This window comes from Pan paniscus, chromosome 1 (assembly GCF_029289425.2).
Source record: "Pan paniscus chromosome 1, NHGRI_mPanPan1-v2.0_pri, whole genome shotgun sequence".
Lineage (NCBI taxonomy): Eukaryota > Metazoa > Chordata > Mammalia > Primates > Hominidae > Pan > Pan paniscus.
The window spans coordinates 62,778,327-62,793,023 of NC_073249.2; the positions used below are offsets into that span (position 1 = coordinate 62,778,327).

A 14,697-nucleotide genomic window follows, 5' to 3' on the forward strand; every position below is an offset into this window, starting at 1 on the left:
TATAAAAGGTTACACAACATAGAAGCGTAATGTGTTTTTCCAAGACTTTCCGACTTCCTTCCTTTGAACTTTTTACCTTCTCACCTGTACTTTTTAAGAGAGAACTGTGAACATGAATCATCCTGGCCACCTTTTCTTCTGGTAAGGGAGCATCTCTTCTTTCCCTGGTTAACACCTTCACCTGTGCTTTCAATCTTGTGTCCTGTCTCTGCAGGAGTCTTTTTCTATCTATTTTCTTTACCTTCTATCTTCTTTTTATCTTCTATTATCTTCTATTTCTTTATCTTCCATCTATGCCTCTACATTATTTCCTACATCTCAGACATCTAGAAAATGCTCAACTCCCTTAAATTCTGAAAAAAAAAAATAAAAACCCTTCCCTGGGCCCTATGTTCCCTTCAAACAATGACCGAGCTGCTTCCTTCCCTTTCCAAACAAAGTACTTGAAATAATAGATGGCTTTTATGAGGTTCATATGCCTATTTTTTGTACTCTCATGTTTTATTCACTTCTTATTTTTTACAATCTCATGTTTAAAAGTATCTTTTAATTACTTTTACTAGTGGTTCCTGCTAAAACCACTAACCAAACCCAGTCCTTTGCTAAGCTTTTCACAGATTTTCAACATTATTAAAACACCCACTCCTTCTTGAAGCATCCTTCCCTCTAGATACCATCTTTTACTTGATTCTCCTCTATGACAGCTTATTTGCAGTCTCCATTAGGGTTTTATTTTCTTTTTATCTATGAAGTTTTGGAGTGTTACAGGGTTCCATGAATTAAATTCTTGGTGGTAATAGCTAAAATGGCAGAAGTTGGTGGAATTACCTACGGAGGACATATGGATATAATAGACCAAAAGAGAAGCCGTGAGGGAAAGCCCACATTAAGGAGAGAAATTGTGGAAGTGGTAGGGACAATATATGGAGGAGAGGCCAATCAGAGAGGATGAAATAAAACTGAAAAGGCATGATAGGAACAATTAGAAAGAAGCACAAATCAATGTGTGAAATGTCTCAATCTCCAATTCCTCCCTCCCCCACACCACATACACTGAGAAGTCAAGGAAAATAAGAACTTTGCAAATTAAGTGGTCTGTGAGTGAAAATTTATTACAAGGAGTGAGCAGCCTTTTAAGGCAATGAAATAAAAAGGTAAAAGCTGATCTTTATGGAAATAAGACTGTGAAAGATAGAGTAGAAGTATACATATATGTGTGTGTGCACATTTAAAATCCTTTTAATTAATCTCTCTGTATATATATATGTGCACATTTAAAATCCTTTTAATTACTCTCTCTCTCTCTCTCTCTCTCTATATATATATATATATGTGCACATTTAAAATCCTTTTAATTACATTTTACAGGACTTGTTTACTGACAGGGGAATGTGAGAAGATATTGCACCAAATCTATAACCAAAGCAATGACTATATCTCTAATCAAGCACACACATACACAATTATATCCCCAAATCAGCACTCAAAGTCTAGTCTTGCTTTATTAGATGAGTTTAAGAAAGTAAGCTTCTTCCAGTTGTCAGTGATGGACAACAGGATGTAATAAACAGTGAGTACAAAGAAAGAACACCACTCAAAGAATAATAACAAAATGATTGAGTAGGTGAACTAATGTAAGGGTCCAAGATTTTCTAACACATTACTCATTAAACAGGCAGATGCCTGCTCTTTCCTTCAAGGGAAAGAATAATGATGGGCTACACCCTTCCTTCAGAAGAAATAAATCATTTTGAGGGTACATATAGAGAAGATGGCAATGATGGCTCTAAGTTTTTGTTTCATGACTAAATCTGATTCAAAACATTTAAGAAACTGTGGATGATTTAAATGTGAAACTCCCTGTAAAATATATAGATGTCCCAGAAAAGAGTGTGGTTTAGTAGAAAGAACTCAGAATGACAGATCAAAAGCCTGAGTTTATATGCTAGCTCTACTAGTGATGTTGGACAAATCATTTAGCTTCTAAGTCAAATTTTCTTTAGCATTAAAATGAATAAATTCATACCCATCTCACAAGATAAAATGACACAGAAACTTTAAAATGCTAGACATATATAATACGATATTCTGATAGATGAGTTTGCCATGGCTGAATGACTAAAAAGGCCTTGTAAGTCCAAGACAGATCTTTAGTAATAAGATGATACTCTTATTTGAGACATGTGAGCAAGGACTTTTCATTTGATTTTCAATGTGCTTATGTGAGGTAAGCAAACCGAAAAGTATGTAATATCTTCTTGGAAAATGTTTTATAAAAATATTTGTGAAAACCTACAGGGTGCAAGTATTATATATATGGATGCTTTAAGTCTCCACCTAAATTTAAAAGACTAATTTCATATTTAGTTAGATGAAAATCAATGAAATATATTATATTTCTATATTCAAAAAAATGTTTTCTTTGTTCTGTATACTATGGTATCTTGCATCTTATTCTATTTGCCCTAAAGAAGAAAATGAATATGTAGTGAATCATGTAGACTTAGACGTGTTCACTGAAGGACTACAAATCAGCAAATTACAAGAAGATTAAATTAATTATGGGTGGAGTATGTTGTTCCACTTCTATTTTTATCTAGAACTATTTTCAATTAGTCTTTTTTATTTTATGTTTTAACCACATTTTAAGTTACAAAATGGCTTAAAAGAAGTAAATTTGCAACAAAAAGTTATTATTAAGTATGGATTTGTCTTTAAAAAATCTTTTAAAGCAGATTGTGGCATCAAACTGGAAAGTTTCAGTAATTTAAATTAATGATCAATTTTCTAAATCCCCTTTTCTCTTCTAGTGCTTGAGTTAGATAAATCCTAAATATTTAAAGTTATAAAACTAAAATTAAAAATGTATACTAACCAGGTGGAGCCAGAAAGACCAGCAACGTAGGTAGCACAATCCAGAATTCCTGATTCGTATAATGCCTTCATCACACCAGAGAATCCCACCATGGCTCGGAAACCCCCACCTGAACCCAATATGGCTACCACAGGCACCTGAAATGATGCAACAGAGAGATTTGTACACAAAGTAAAAATCATAAAATACAGTTCCCTTTAGTCTCAATCTTTATGTTATACATCCCATATTTTGTCACAAAGAAGTGTAAGTTAACTTCATACTTTAGTAATGCCTAATTTTTTAAAGGAAGAAAATAAGGCCGGGTGCAGTGGCTCACATCTGTAATTCCAGCACTTTGGGAGGCCGAGGCGGGTGGGTCACCTGAGGTCAGGAGTTCGAGACCAGCCTGACCAACATGGTGAAACCCCATCTCTACTAAAAACACAAAATAAAAAGTAGCTGGGTGTGCTGGCGGGTGCCTGTAATCTGAGCTACTTTGGAGGCTGAAGCAGGAGAATTGCTTGAACCCAGGAAGCAGAGGTTGCAGTGAGCCAAGATCGTGCCATTGCACTCCAGCCTGGGCAACAGAGCAAGACTCCATCTCAAAAAGAAAAAGAAAAAAGAAAAAGAAAAGAATGTTTCATATAAGAAAATAAAAAAAGCAATGTCTATTAGAAAAAAGATATTATTAAAATGACCAACTTACTCTATTTAATAATAACAATAATACTCTATATTTGTTCAACATTTTGCAAATTTTTGGCTTGCTTTCAGGGACATTGTCTTATTTAACTCTCTCAGAAATCATGTAAGGTGAGCAGAAGGAAAGTATTTGCTGGTTTTGCAAATGAAAGTTATATAATGATGATGTTTCTTGTGTAAGATCTACTAGCTGGTAATTCATAGTTGAGTAAGCACCTTGCCTTCAGGTTACATTTACAGAGAGCATCTTTAACATCTAGTGACCGATCTGATGTTAGCAGTAAAAGAGAGGAAGGTGGGTGGTCAGACTTAGGGTTTCTAGCTTTGCTCTTAAGCAGATGATGCTATCATTACCCAGAACAAGGATCCCAAGGCATGAAGTTAGGTGAAGGAAGAAACAGTGCACTCAGTCTTACAAATGCTGAATATACAACATGAATGCATTGTGTTTCCAGCATTGGCACCTGATCCCTGAGTGGCCACTTACCAATATGATGTATACATATATTCATGGAATGATTATTTTACAACCAGAAGGACCAAAAAGATTGTATAATCATAAGATATAGCAGTTGTAAGGAAGCCAGATAAGAATTTAGAACAAAGAGGAAGGATTTGAATTAAGCCTTGAAAGGGGGTTGAGTATATAGGCAGTGTAATAATAATAATAATAATAATAGCAAACATTTTTGCTTTAAATTGGGAAAGATAAATCTGCAGAGGTCAGATCTTATTAGAGTTAGAGCAGTGAACAGTAGAACACCTAGGACTAAATTCCTAACCCAGAGCTGTACTCTAACAAGTGGTCTTAAATCAAAAAACACTAGACATCAAACTACATGCAAACTTGAAACCTCATAATGAAAGCACACTCTACAAGTGCAGTGCAATGGAAGGATCTAAATGGCTTTGAATCTGTATGTGTATGTATGTGTACATGTGTGTGTATGTGTGTGTATCTTTATGTATCTTTATATAGATGTATATGGGTTTGTATAAATACCAAGCTCTCAAACAAAGATTTTAAAACTGTAAATAAAGTAAAATATGTAAGTCCTTAAAAGCTTGTCTGGAGGGGGAAATAAAGTTAAGGTAGGAAACTAAAGTAGGTTATACAGAGGATGAGTAGAGTACAATAAAGTATTAGGTGCAGCAGTAGTTGTAAGGAAGCTAGATATAAAGTTAGAATGAAGAGGAGGGATTTGAATTCAGTCTTGAAAGGGGGTTGAGTTTACAGGCAGTATAATAACAATAATGATAACAATAAAAGCAAACATTTAACATTGCTATGTGCTCAGTTCTGGGCCTAAGGTTCAGGCCAAGATAGGCATAAGCAGGAAAGGGTATGCAATTTGGGTACCAAAATATTTGGGGTCTTAGTATTGTAGCAGGTGTATATTAGGGAGTTGGGAAAATAGGATTATGAAGGGCATTGAGGAAAAACACTTTCAAGATAAATACTGTAAAAGATAGGTTGTTCTTATTCAAAAATTATTTGGGGGCATTTGAGTCTATAGGTATGGTTAATTGTAGCATTGTATTATTAAAAATAACCAACCCAATACAAATCACATAGTTTAGAATAGAGAAAAAAAGTTCTTAGTAACAGATTATACAATTCATTTCAACACACAGCAAACAGCCTGCACTGTTATTCAGCAAGAGATTTAATAAGAGAAACTGGAAAAATGAACATAAGAGCTTCTCTAATCCTGAGAAAACAACTTCCCAGATGTCCTTCTCCAAATGTCAACAGCCCGACACATACTGAAGATGCTTATGGTATGTTGCTTGGAATTTTCTGGAAACAGCCTCCTATTAAACTGGAATTCATATGTTAGGTAACCTGCTGTTCTCATTATTGCTTTGGAGTACTTCTGAAGGAGGTTTTCAGGTCAGGGTTTTAATTCAGATACTTCTGTTGTCATCAGGGGAAGGAAAATGTTCAGATATTTGTACGTAAAGTTGAATAATCAAATAATTGGCTGTGCAGATTATAATTACCTTCATTTGTTAAGCATGCATTTACATTATACGTTTAATTTTCATAACCTATCAGTACATACTATTACTCCGTTTGTTTGTTTGTTTGTTTTGTTTTTGAGACAGGGTCTCTCTCTCTCTCACCCAAGCTGGAGTCTCTGTCACCCAGGTTGGAGTGTACTGGCATAGAGACGGGGTTTTGCCATGTTGCCCAGGATGGTCTTAAACTCCTGGGCTCAAGGGATCCACCCACCTTGGCCTCCCAAGTAGCTGGAACTAAAGGTGCACCACACCTGGCTAATTTTTGTATTTTTTGTAAAGACAAGGTTTCACTATGTTTGCCCAGGCTTGTCTCAAATTCCTGGGCTCAAGGGATCTGCCCACCTTGCCCTCCCAACATGCTGGGATTATAAGCATGGGCTACCACACTGGGCCTATAACCCCATTTTTAAAAATAAAGCAATTTAAACACAAAGAAGATTTTTTTTCCAATGTCACAAAACTAGAAAGTGGTATTTGGAGTCAAAGTTGGGTCTGCCACATAACAAAGCTATTATTTCACTATGCTCTAATTTGTCTCTCCAAACAAATAGCCCCTGCTTTTCCCCAACTAATGCTGTGTCCTAAGGCCAAGAAAATACTCTGTGGGCTCAGTTTACTTATATATAAGAATATTGATCTTGATATATTGATATATAAAAATATTGATCCTGAAGCTTTTAGCAACTAGTAACATTCTAGATTCTGTAACACCTACAGAAACATGAATTATAAAACTATAAAATTGTAACTATGAACTATAAAAAAGAATGGGAAATTAGATGTGTCAAGAACATATTGTATGTGCCTTGCACTCTCTCATGGACACTTTCACACAATTTATTTCATTTAATCTTCCCAACTCTCAAAAGGAAGTCATTGTTTGTTTCATTTTTCAAGTGAGGAGTGCAGATAATACCTTGTCCATAGATAGATAGCTAATAAGTAATACAATCAAGATTTGAACTGAGGTATGTCTGGCATCAAAATTCCTTGCTCTTTCCTTTATCATTGCTCAGAAAGAAAGGGGTAACCTTTAAGGAGAGAAACCATTGATGTTTGGTCAAACTATATTTCAAATTATGTATCACTTCAAATAATGTCAGGACAATTTTATGTAATAAACAAAGACTAAGTTTGGAGTTTTAATAGTCTTGCTCATTCTGAAATAATGTTCAAAGAAATAACACAAAAGTTATAAGGTTCAGCTGTTAGTCATGGCTCTAATTCTAAGAGAATCAAATAAGTGCTGCTGAGAAGGTCTGGGGTTATATTTGGACCTAATATCACCAGTATTTAGATATAAATGATGTCAATAAATATTTCTCATACTTCCTTCATATGATTACAGGAAATGAGTTTTCATTTACCAAAAACCTTGCGTTTTGATTTAATTATCCTGGTACGCAATCTTACTAACATTATTAATTGCCTCCCTTTCAAAAGAAAATTCTGAAGTATTCAAGAATATTTTTGTTTTTCATAGACAATTACATAAAAACATTTCTCTCCTTGGCCCCCCATATTAGTTAGGGTTTTTCAAAGAAACAGAACCAACAGGATGAGTACATATACAGAAAGAGATTTATTATAATGAATTGTCTTACACCATTGTGGAGACCAGCCAAGTCCAAATCTGCAAAATGGGCTGGCGAGCTTCATACCCAGGAGAGCCTATGGTGCAGATGAAGCCCAAGGGAAGTCTGCTGGAGAATTCCCTCCTGCTCAGTGAGGCAAGTCTTTTTGTCATATTCAGGCCTTGAACGGATTGGATGAGGCCCACCCACATTATAATAGTAAGGATAATCTGCTTATTCAAAGTAAGCAAGAACACCGGCAGCAAATCTAGCACTTGGTCTTATATGCTTCTCCATTGCTTCTGATATGGGACGTTTGCTTGCCTCTCCCTGACCCTGTTTCCCTCACAGCTTATATTTCTCAGCGGTCAAGAGCTTTGGGCCCCTCAGAGTGCACCACCTTGCTGAGTGCAGTCTGGGTCCCTTGGATATCTAACCTGCTCTCTAGACCAGTTAGGCCAGTTTCCAGCTCTGTTTTATTCCTTGGCTGTTTATATCCCACCACTTCCTCAGATAAGAAAAATTCAGCTCCACCTCTTGATTCCTGAAACCTGACCCTTGCAAGCCCAGGCCTGCTCAGTTCATGTTCTTATACTCCACTAAAGGGAGCCCTCCACTGCCTGCCTTTCGACCTTTACCAACTGAAAGAAGAATAAAGATTGATAGTACAAAGTGCCATTGTCAGAATGAAGGTGGAAAGAGACGGGGAAATATTCTCGATGAAGGAAACAGCAGAAACATAGGAATGACAATGCTTATTGCCAACTCAAGGTTGATTTCTCTTATCTCCTTCAGAAGAAACTGTCTGGCTCTGCCTCTCCCTCCACGACTAGATGATCTCTCTTTCTCTAGCCCTTCACTTAACTTATATGACAAGTACCAAGTGGCACTCGGAGAATTAATTACTTAAGGTCCATATTTTACTTCTATTTTCATCCAAAGCTGTCTATTTGTTTAAACTGAAATATGGTCCTTATAGTCTTCCTTAAGAAAAAGCATTATCTCTTTTACACTATGATGACAAGAAGAATCTTTTCTTCTCTCATTTCTTTACTACTCTAATTCCAGATTTTACTCCCCCAACCAACCGTGTTATGGTATGGCTAGTTTTTAGGGGACATAGAGACTGGATAGTAACATTTCATTTCACAGACACAACTGTAATCTGAAAATTTTATCTGACCAGAAACTATTTTAGAACAAGAAAAGTTTAAAAAGTGGCTTCTGAACTATCAAAACACACCAAAAATCCCCATACACAAAGTCATATATCTTGCTCAAAGAAAAGATCTCAGCCCTCTTCTCATAAATAAATTATATTAATTAGAGACACTGTTCTAACAGCAAGTTTGCTTATCAGATTTGAATTCCAGAGCAACAAAGTTGAAAGAGAAAAGGGCAGTGTGAAGAAATCACTTCAAGCAGCCAACAAAAGCACAGAACAATTGCAGCTGAATGCAAAGGAAGCAGGCCTGAGAATGCCCAAATTGGTTCAGTCTGAGCAAGAAATTACACATTTCAGAAAGATTTCCATCTACATAATCAAAATCAATAATTTTTTTCAAAAATCTTAGTACTTAACAGAATAAATGCTTAGGCTTTAAAAAACCTTAACTAATTGACTAGTTCATTATACAGCCAGGAAAACTAATTTAAAAATTAGGCCATGGTAAATTTAACAATTATTGACCACGAGTGTTATGCCACAGAATATGTATAATATTACTGTTCTACTGAGTAACATTAAGTGCCCCTGTACATTTTGCTGGACGCTTTATGAGCATTTGTACTTATCCCCTTGCCACAACAGGAGACATTATCATCATTTTACAAGTGACGCACAAAGGTAAAACAATGTTCCCAAATATATACTACCCAAATTCATTCAACATTTAATTCAACGTTGAGGTCTAAACTGGATACTGTCTGTATTGAGATGAATAGGACTGTTCTTGTTCATTGTACAAACTGCCACAACAGCCCACTCTTCCATACATTAAGGAGGCCAACTGGCCAGCACTGAACAGAAAGTGAAGACTTTGATAGGGGACAAAGGATGTGGAAAGTTAAGAGATCCAAGAAGTAACATAAAAATAGAAAAATGTTACTTTTGTTATGGAAATGGGTGGTACTGATAACTTCTAAGCTGATTATTTCTGCCAAGAGAAAACAGTGTGGGCTGAAACCAAAAAAAGCAACAACAAAAGTTTTAATTCTATAAATGACTTCCAAACACATGAATTTAATATTTTTTTGAAGGATAGCCCAGAGAAAAACCATGATTACCTCATTCCCCATCTGTTGCAGAAAAGTTATTTTACTGTCATTCGTATGAACATGAAGCAAAGTTATATTTTCCCAGGAAGACTTACTAATCCTTTCCACAAAAGGAGGAGTGACTAGAGGTGGCAGCAGAAACTTACTTTTTGAAAAGAAGAACCTAAGAAAAAATGCCAACCAATGTGTCCTACATAAATTTCTAACTCAAGAGTCTAAGCCAAGATCTCATCAAAACCTTCTCCTTAACCGGTGTTTCCCTAGCAACCTGATACTCGTGTTCCTGTTTCAAAACCATGACCTCTCTCTCTAGCAAATTTACTCCATGCATGCAATGCCTAAATCTGTGCCCTCATGCACGCAACAAAATATTCACCAAGGATCTACCATACTAGGAACTATGCTAGGTGGTTGAAATATAGAGATGAATAACACCGATATTGTCCTGGCCCTCATAAAACTTAAATTCTAATGGAGAAAACAGTCACAGTCACCAAATAAATATTTTTACAAGAATTTTTTTAAGTACAACCATGGGAAATGCTGAGAAGAGAATGTTCATATATGCCATAAGAGAGTATAACTGAGAGAACTAGCTTAGGCTTGGGGTAAAGAGGGAGGAGATGACTTGGGAGAGTCTCAGAAGAAATTACCTGTGTGCTCATTAAAGAATGGGAGAGTGTTAGTTAAAAAGGGGGTGAAGTGGAGACAGGGATTGTATAGGGGAAGCCTATTGCAGCAAGAGGGAGCGCTGTACAGGAGACCTCCAACCAGGGAAAGATTCTGTAGAGACACAGAACTAAGAGGTGCTTACTGGGAGGGAGTATAGAAATTTGGGATAAACTGGCAAAAATGAAGCTAGAAAGAAGCTGTGGAGAAGAGTCTAAGAGCAGTGGAAGGATTTTAAACTTGGGATGGATCGAATTAGGTTTCTATTTTGAAACATTCACTCTGAATTCATTGTAAAAAGAAAGTGGGAAGAGGGAAGACAAATACAAGTCCTCTCAATACACAAACATATGTAAGTCCTCTCTATACAAGGCACAGAAAGAGACAAAACTTTGTGTTCAGATTTAGATAGGCTAAGTTTGAGATGCTGGCAGGAATACACGTAAAGAAATCAAGTAAGTTTGTAGATATTTAGGTCTGAAGCTCAGAAGAGAGGTTCTAAGTTGTTGATATACATGTGAAAGTCCTTAGCACACAGTTGTTGGGCGACATCATAGGCTAGAGACAAATTTCTTTTTGTTGTTGTTGTTTGAGACAAGGTCTCACTTTGTCACCCAGGCTGGAGTGCAGTGGCACCATCTTGGCTCACCGCAGCCTCTACTTCCTGGGTTGAAGTGATCCGTCTGCCTCAGCCTCCCAAGTAGCTAGGACTACAGGTGCGCACTACCATACCTATTTTTTTTGTATTTTTTGCAGACATAGGTTTTCACCATGTTGGCTGGGCTGGTCTTGATCCTCCCACCTTGGCCTCCCATAATGCTGGGATTACAGGTGAGAGCAACCACACCCTGACTGAGAATCCTGGATTTAAATCCCAATTGCCTAGAAAAACGTATTTCTCATGGGGCATGATGGCATGCACCCCATAATCCCAGCACTTTGGGAGGTCGAGGCAGGAGGATCATTTGAACCCAGGAAGTCAAGGCTGCCATGAGCCAAGATGGTGCCATTGCACTGCAGCCTGGATGACAAAGCGAAACCCTGTCTCAAAAAAAGAAAGAAAGAAATAGAATGAGGAGAAAGAGGACCTAGGACTATGACTTGAGGAATTACTATATGTAAGGAATGCTCAGATGAAGAAGAGCTGGTAAAGAACACCAAAGAGGCATGATAAAGACCACGAAAAGGGAGTAAGTGAAGAGTAGACAATGTTTCAAAATGTAAGGAGACATCTGTCATTTGCATCTGCAAGGTTAGGTAAGATAGGGCAAGAACAAGATCCTGTGCATTTATTAGCACTGATGTCTAAAGGAGGTAGAATGAGCTTGTATAGAAAATGTTGGAGACGTTTGTGAAGTTAAGGAGAGAAATAGAGCAGAAGGGAGGAGAGAATATAGAATCCAGAAAATGTTTTTTGTTCTTTATTTTCTTTTTTATAACTGAGTTTAGAACATGTTTATATTTTTATAGCAAATATCCACACGAAGGTAGACGCTGACAATACAGGTTGAGAGTGATCTGGGAAAATCTGAATAATAGATATATTGGGGTATTCAAGAGGAGCTTAGGATCCATATCTGATGGGTATCTGCATTTGAAAGCAAAGGGAGTATTTTCTCTATTGAACTACGAGGGAGGTTGCAAAGGACAGGCATCAGTTATGGAGTATGTCAATTTTATAGCAAGAAATGAAGGATTTGTCATCTCCTAACTTTTTATTTCTCTATCATTAGGAGACAAGTCTATCTGTCATGAGGGGAACAGGAAGTAGTCAGCCATTAGCAGTAAAGAAAATAATTGTTGCAAATAACTAGAAAGCAATTAGGCAGGGAAACTCTGAGATTGCAAGGCACGTTCTCCCAAATAAAGTTGACAGTCATGACTTACAAGAAATATGAATTTCCTCCTTTTTCTTCTAGCAAGCTCATACCTCAAGGCATGGCCAACAGTCTTCAACTCTAAAAGAAATTTCTATCATCTCTACTGCAGAGAGTGAGTCATCCTCTTGCAATCACTTGCATCCCTCAGTTCACACCTCGTTATTAAGAACTTAACACATCATTGGTTTTGTTTGCTTAAATATCATTCTTCCAAACAAGGCTTTAAAATCACTAAGGAAGGTAACTCCTCAGGGCTAGCCATCTCAGCTTTATGCTTCTCTAGTGCCTAGCAGAGTATCTCAATAAATTACACATGTTAGAAATGAAAAGAATTTGTAATATCATTTTTCTGTTTTGAGGGTCTACCGAAAAGTTTTCTATATTAAAAGAAACACACATACACACACTAAAAACTTCAGAGAAGCTATAAATTTCTGAATAATATAGGGAGAAGACAGTTTTTTCAAGAACTAATTAGCCTGACATGATAAACAACCACAAGTTCTAACAAGAGTCTATTATATTGACAAGCAAGATACAGGATTTGGCCAGGCATGGTGGCTTGTGCTTGTAATCCCAGTAAGGGAGGAGACCACTCCTCATATTGTCTTATGCCCAATTTCTGCCTCCAAAGAAAGAAGTAAAAACTAAAAGGCAGAAATGAAATCCACAAGCAGACAGCCTGGCACTACACCCTGGACCTGGTAGTTAAACATCGACGACTGACCTAATTGGTTATGTTATCTATAGATTACAGACATTGTATAGAAAAGCACTGTGAAAATCCCTGTCCTATTCTGTTCTGTTCTAATTACCAGTGCATGCAGCCCCCAGTCACGTAACCCCTGCTTGCTCAATCGATCACAACCCACTCAAGTGGACCCCCTTAGAGTTGTGAGCCCTTAAAAGGGACAGGAATTGCTCACTCAGGGAGTTCAGCTCTTGAGACAGGAGTCTTGCCGATGCTCCAGGCTGAATAAACCCCTTCCTTCTTTAACTTGGTGTCTGAGGGGTTTTGTCTGAGGCTTGTCCTGCTACATTTCTTGGTTCCCTGACTGGGAAGCAAGGTGATTAACAGACGGTCGAGGCAGCTCCTTAGGTGGCTTAGGCCTGCCCTGTGGAGCATCCCTGCAGGGGACTCTGGCCAGCTTGAGCAACGCAGATCCTGAGAGCACTCCTAGGTAGGCAACTGCCCCAGTGGAATGCCTCACCAGAGCAGAGCGTGGCAGGCCCCTGTGAAGGATCAACACAGTGGCTGAACACCAGGAAAGAACTGGCACTTGGAGTCTGGACAACTGAAACTTGGTAAGACTAGTCTTTGGAACTTGCCCACTCCATTTGAGTGGAAGCATGGCCTGATCACCCACGGCATGCCTGTACCGGCGCTTTGGTTTTTGTTTTCAACTTGACTTGGATTGCTTGATACTTTGGGTCTGGTTTTGACCTGACTTGGATTTCTTGATACTCTGATTTTGGTTTTGATTCTGGTTTGGTGTAAACTGTAAAAGTGTGTGTGTGCCCGTTTTACCCGTTCTTTGTTTTGTGATGTGTGTGTGGTGTGAGCATGGTCTTTTGTCTCGAGGAAACACGGGTCAGGCACAAAGTAAGCCCACCCCACTAGGAACTATGTTGAAAAATTTCAAAAAGAGATTTAAAGGAGACTATGGAGTCACTATAACAACAGGAAAACTAAAAACTTTGTGTGAGATAGACTGGTCAGCATTAGAGGTGGGTTGGCCATCAGAAGGAAGCCTGGACAGGTCCCTGTGTCAAAGGTATGGCACAGGGTAACCTGTAAGTCAGGGCACCCAGATGAGTTCCCATATGTAAATTATTGGCTACAGCTAGTTTTGGACCCCCCACAGTGGTCAAGAGGACAGGCAGCAGCAGTACTAGTAGCAAAGGGACAGTTAGTTAAGGAAGGTTCTCCCTCCACCCACCGAGGGAAGTCGGCACCAAAAGTCCTGTCCGACCCAACACCAGAAGAATCATGGCAGGAATTGGTATCAGCAGTACCCCCTCCTTATCAAAAGGAAGGGCTCCTCACTCCTGAGGCCACAGCACCTCCACCTCCACCAGATAACCACACCCCTAGATCACACAGAGTAGACAGAAGAGGAAGTGAAGCCACAGGAGAAACTCCTCCGCTGACAGCTTGCTTATGGCCCAAGACTGGAATCCAAATGCCCCTGAGAGAGAAGCAATATACTGGGGTAGATGAGGACAGACACATGGTGGAAAGGCGTGCCTTTGTGTATCAACCTTTCACCTCTGCTGACCTCCTCAATTGGAAAAATAATACTCCATCTTACACTGAAAAGCCTCAAGCTTTAATTGACTTGCTCCAAACTATTATACAGACTCATAATCCTACTTGTGCTGATTGCCACTAGCTGCTCATGTAACTTTTTAACACAGATGAAAGACAAAGGGTGCTCCAGGTGGCAACTAAGTGGCTACAGGAGCACGTCCTAGCTGATTACCAAAACCCCCAAGAATATGTAAGAATTCAGCTGCCAGGAACAGACCCCCAATGGGACCTGAACAAGAGACCAGACATGGAGAGGCTAAGATGGTACCGTGAGGCATTAATAGAAGGTCTAAAGAAAGGGGCTCAAAAGGCTACAAATGTAAATAAGGTCTCTGAGGTCACCCAAGGAAAAGAGGAGAGTCCAGCACAATTCTATGAAAGACTGTGTGAGGCTTACCCTAT

At 38.3% G+C, this 14,697-nt stretch overlaps 1 protein-coding gene across 3 annotated transcripts in view; it reads right to left on the reverse strand.

Annotated features, from left to right (window-relative positions):
• The window catches only part of PLA2G4A (phospholipase A2 group IVA), a 159,612-nt gene that overhangs the window by 53,216 nt on the left and 91,699 nt on the right, over positions 1-14,697 (reverse strand). For all 3 annotated transcript variants that reach the window (XM_003815590.5, XM_063598290.1, XM_055110376.2), the window contains exon 8: positions 2,876-3,012. In XM_003815590.5, coding sequence (XP_003815638.1) covers positions 2,876-3,012 — 137 coding nt within the window. The remainder of the gene's footprint in view (positions 1-2,875; positions 3,013-14,697) is intronic.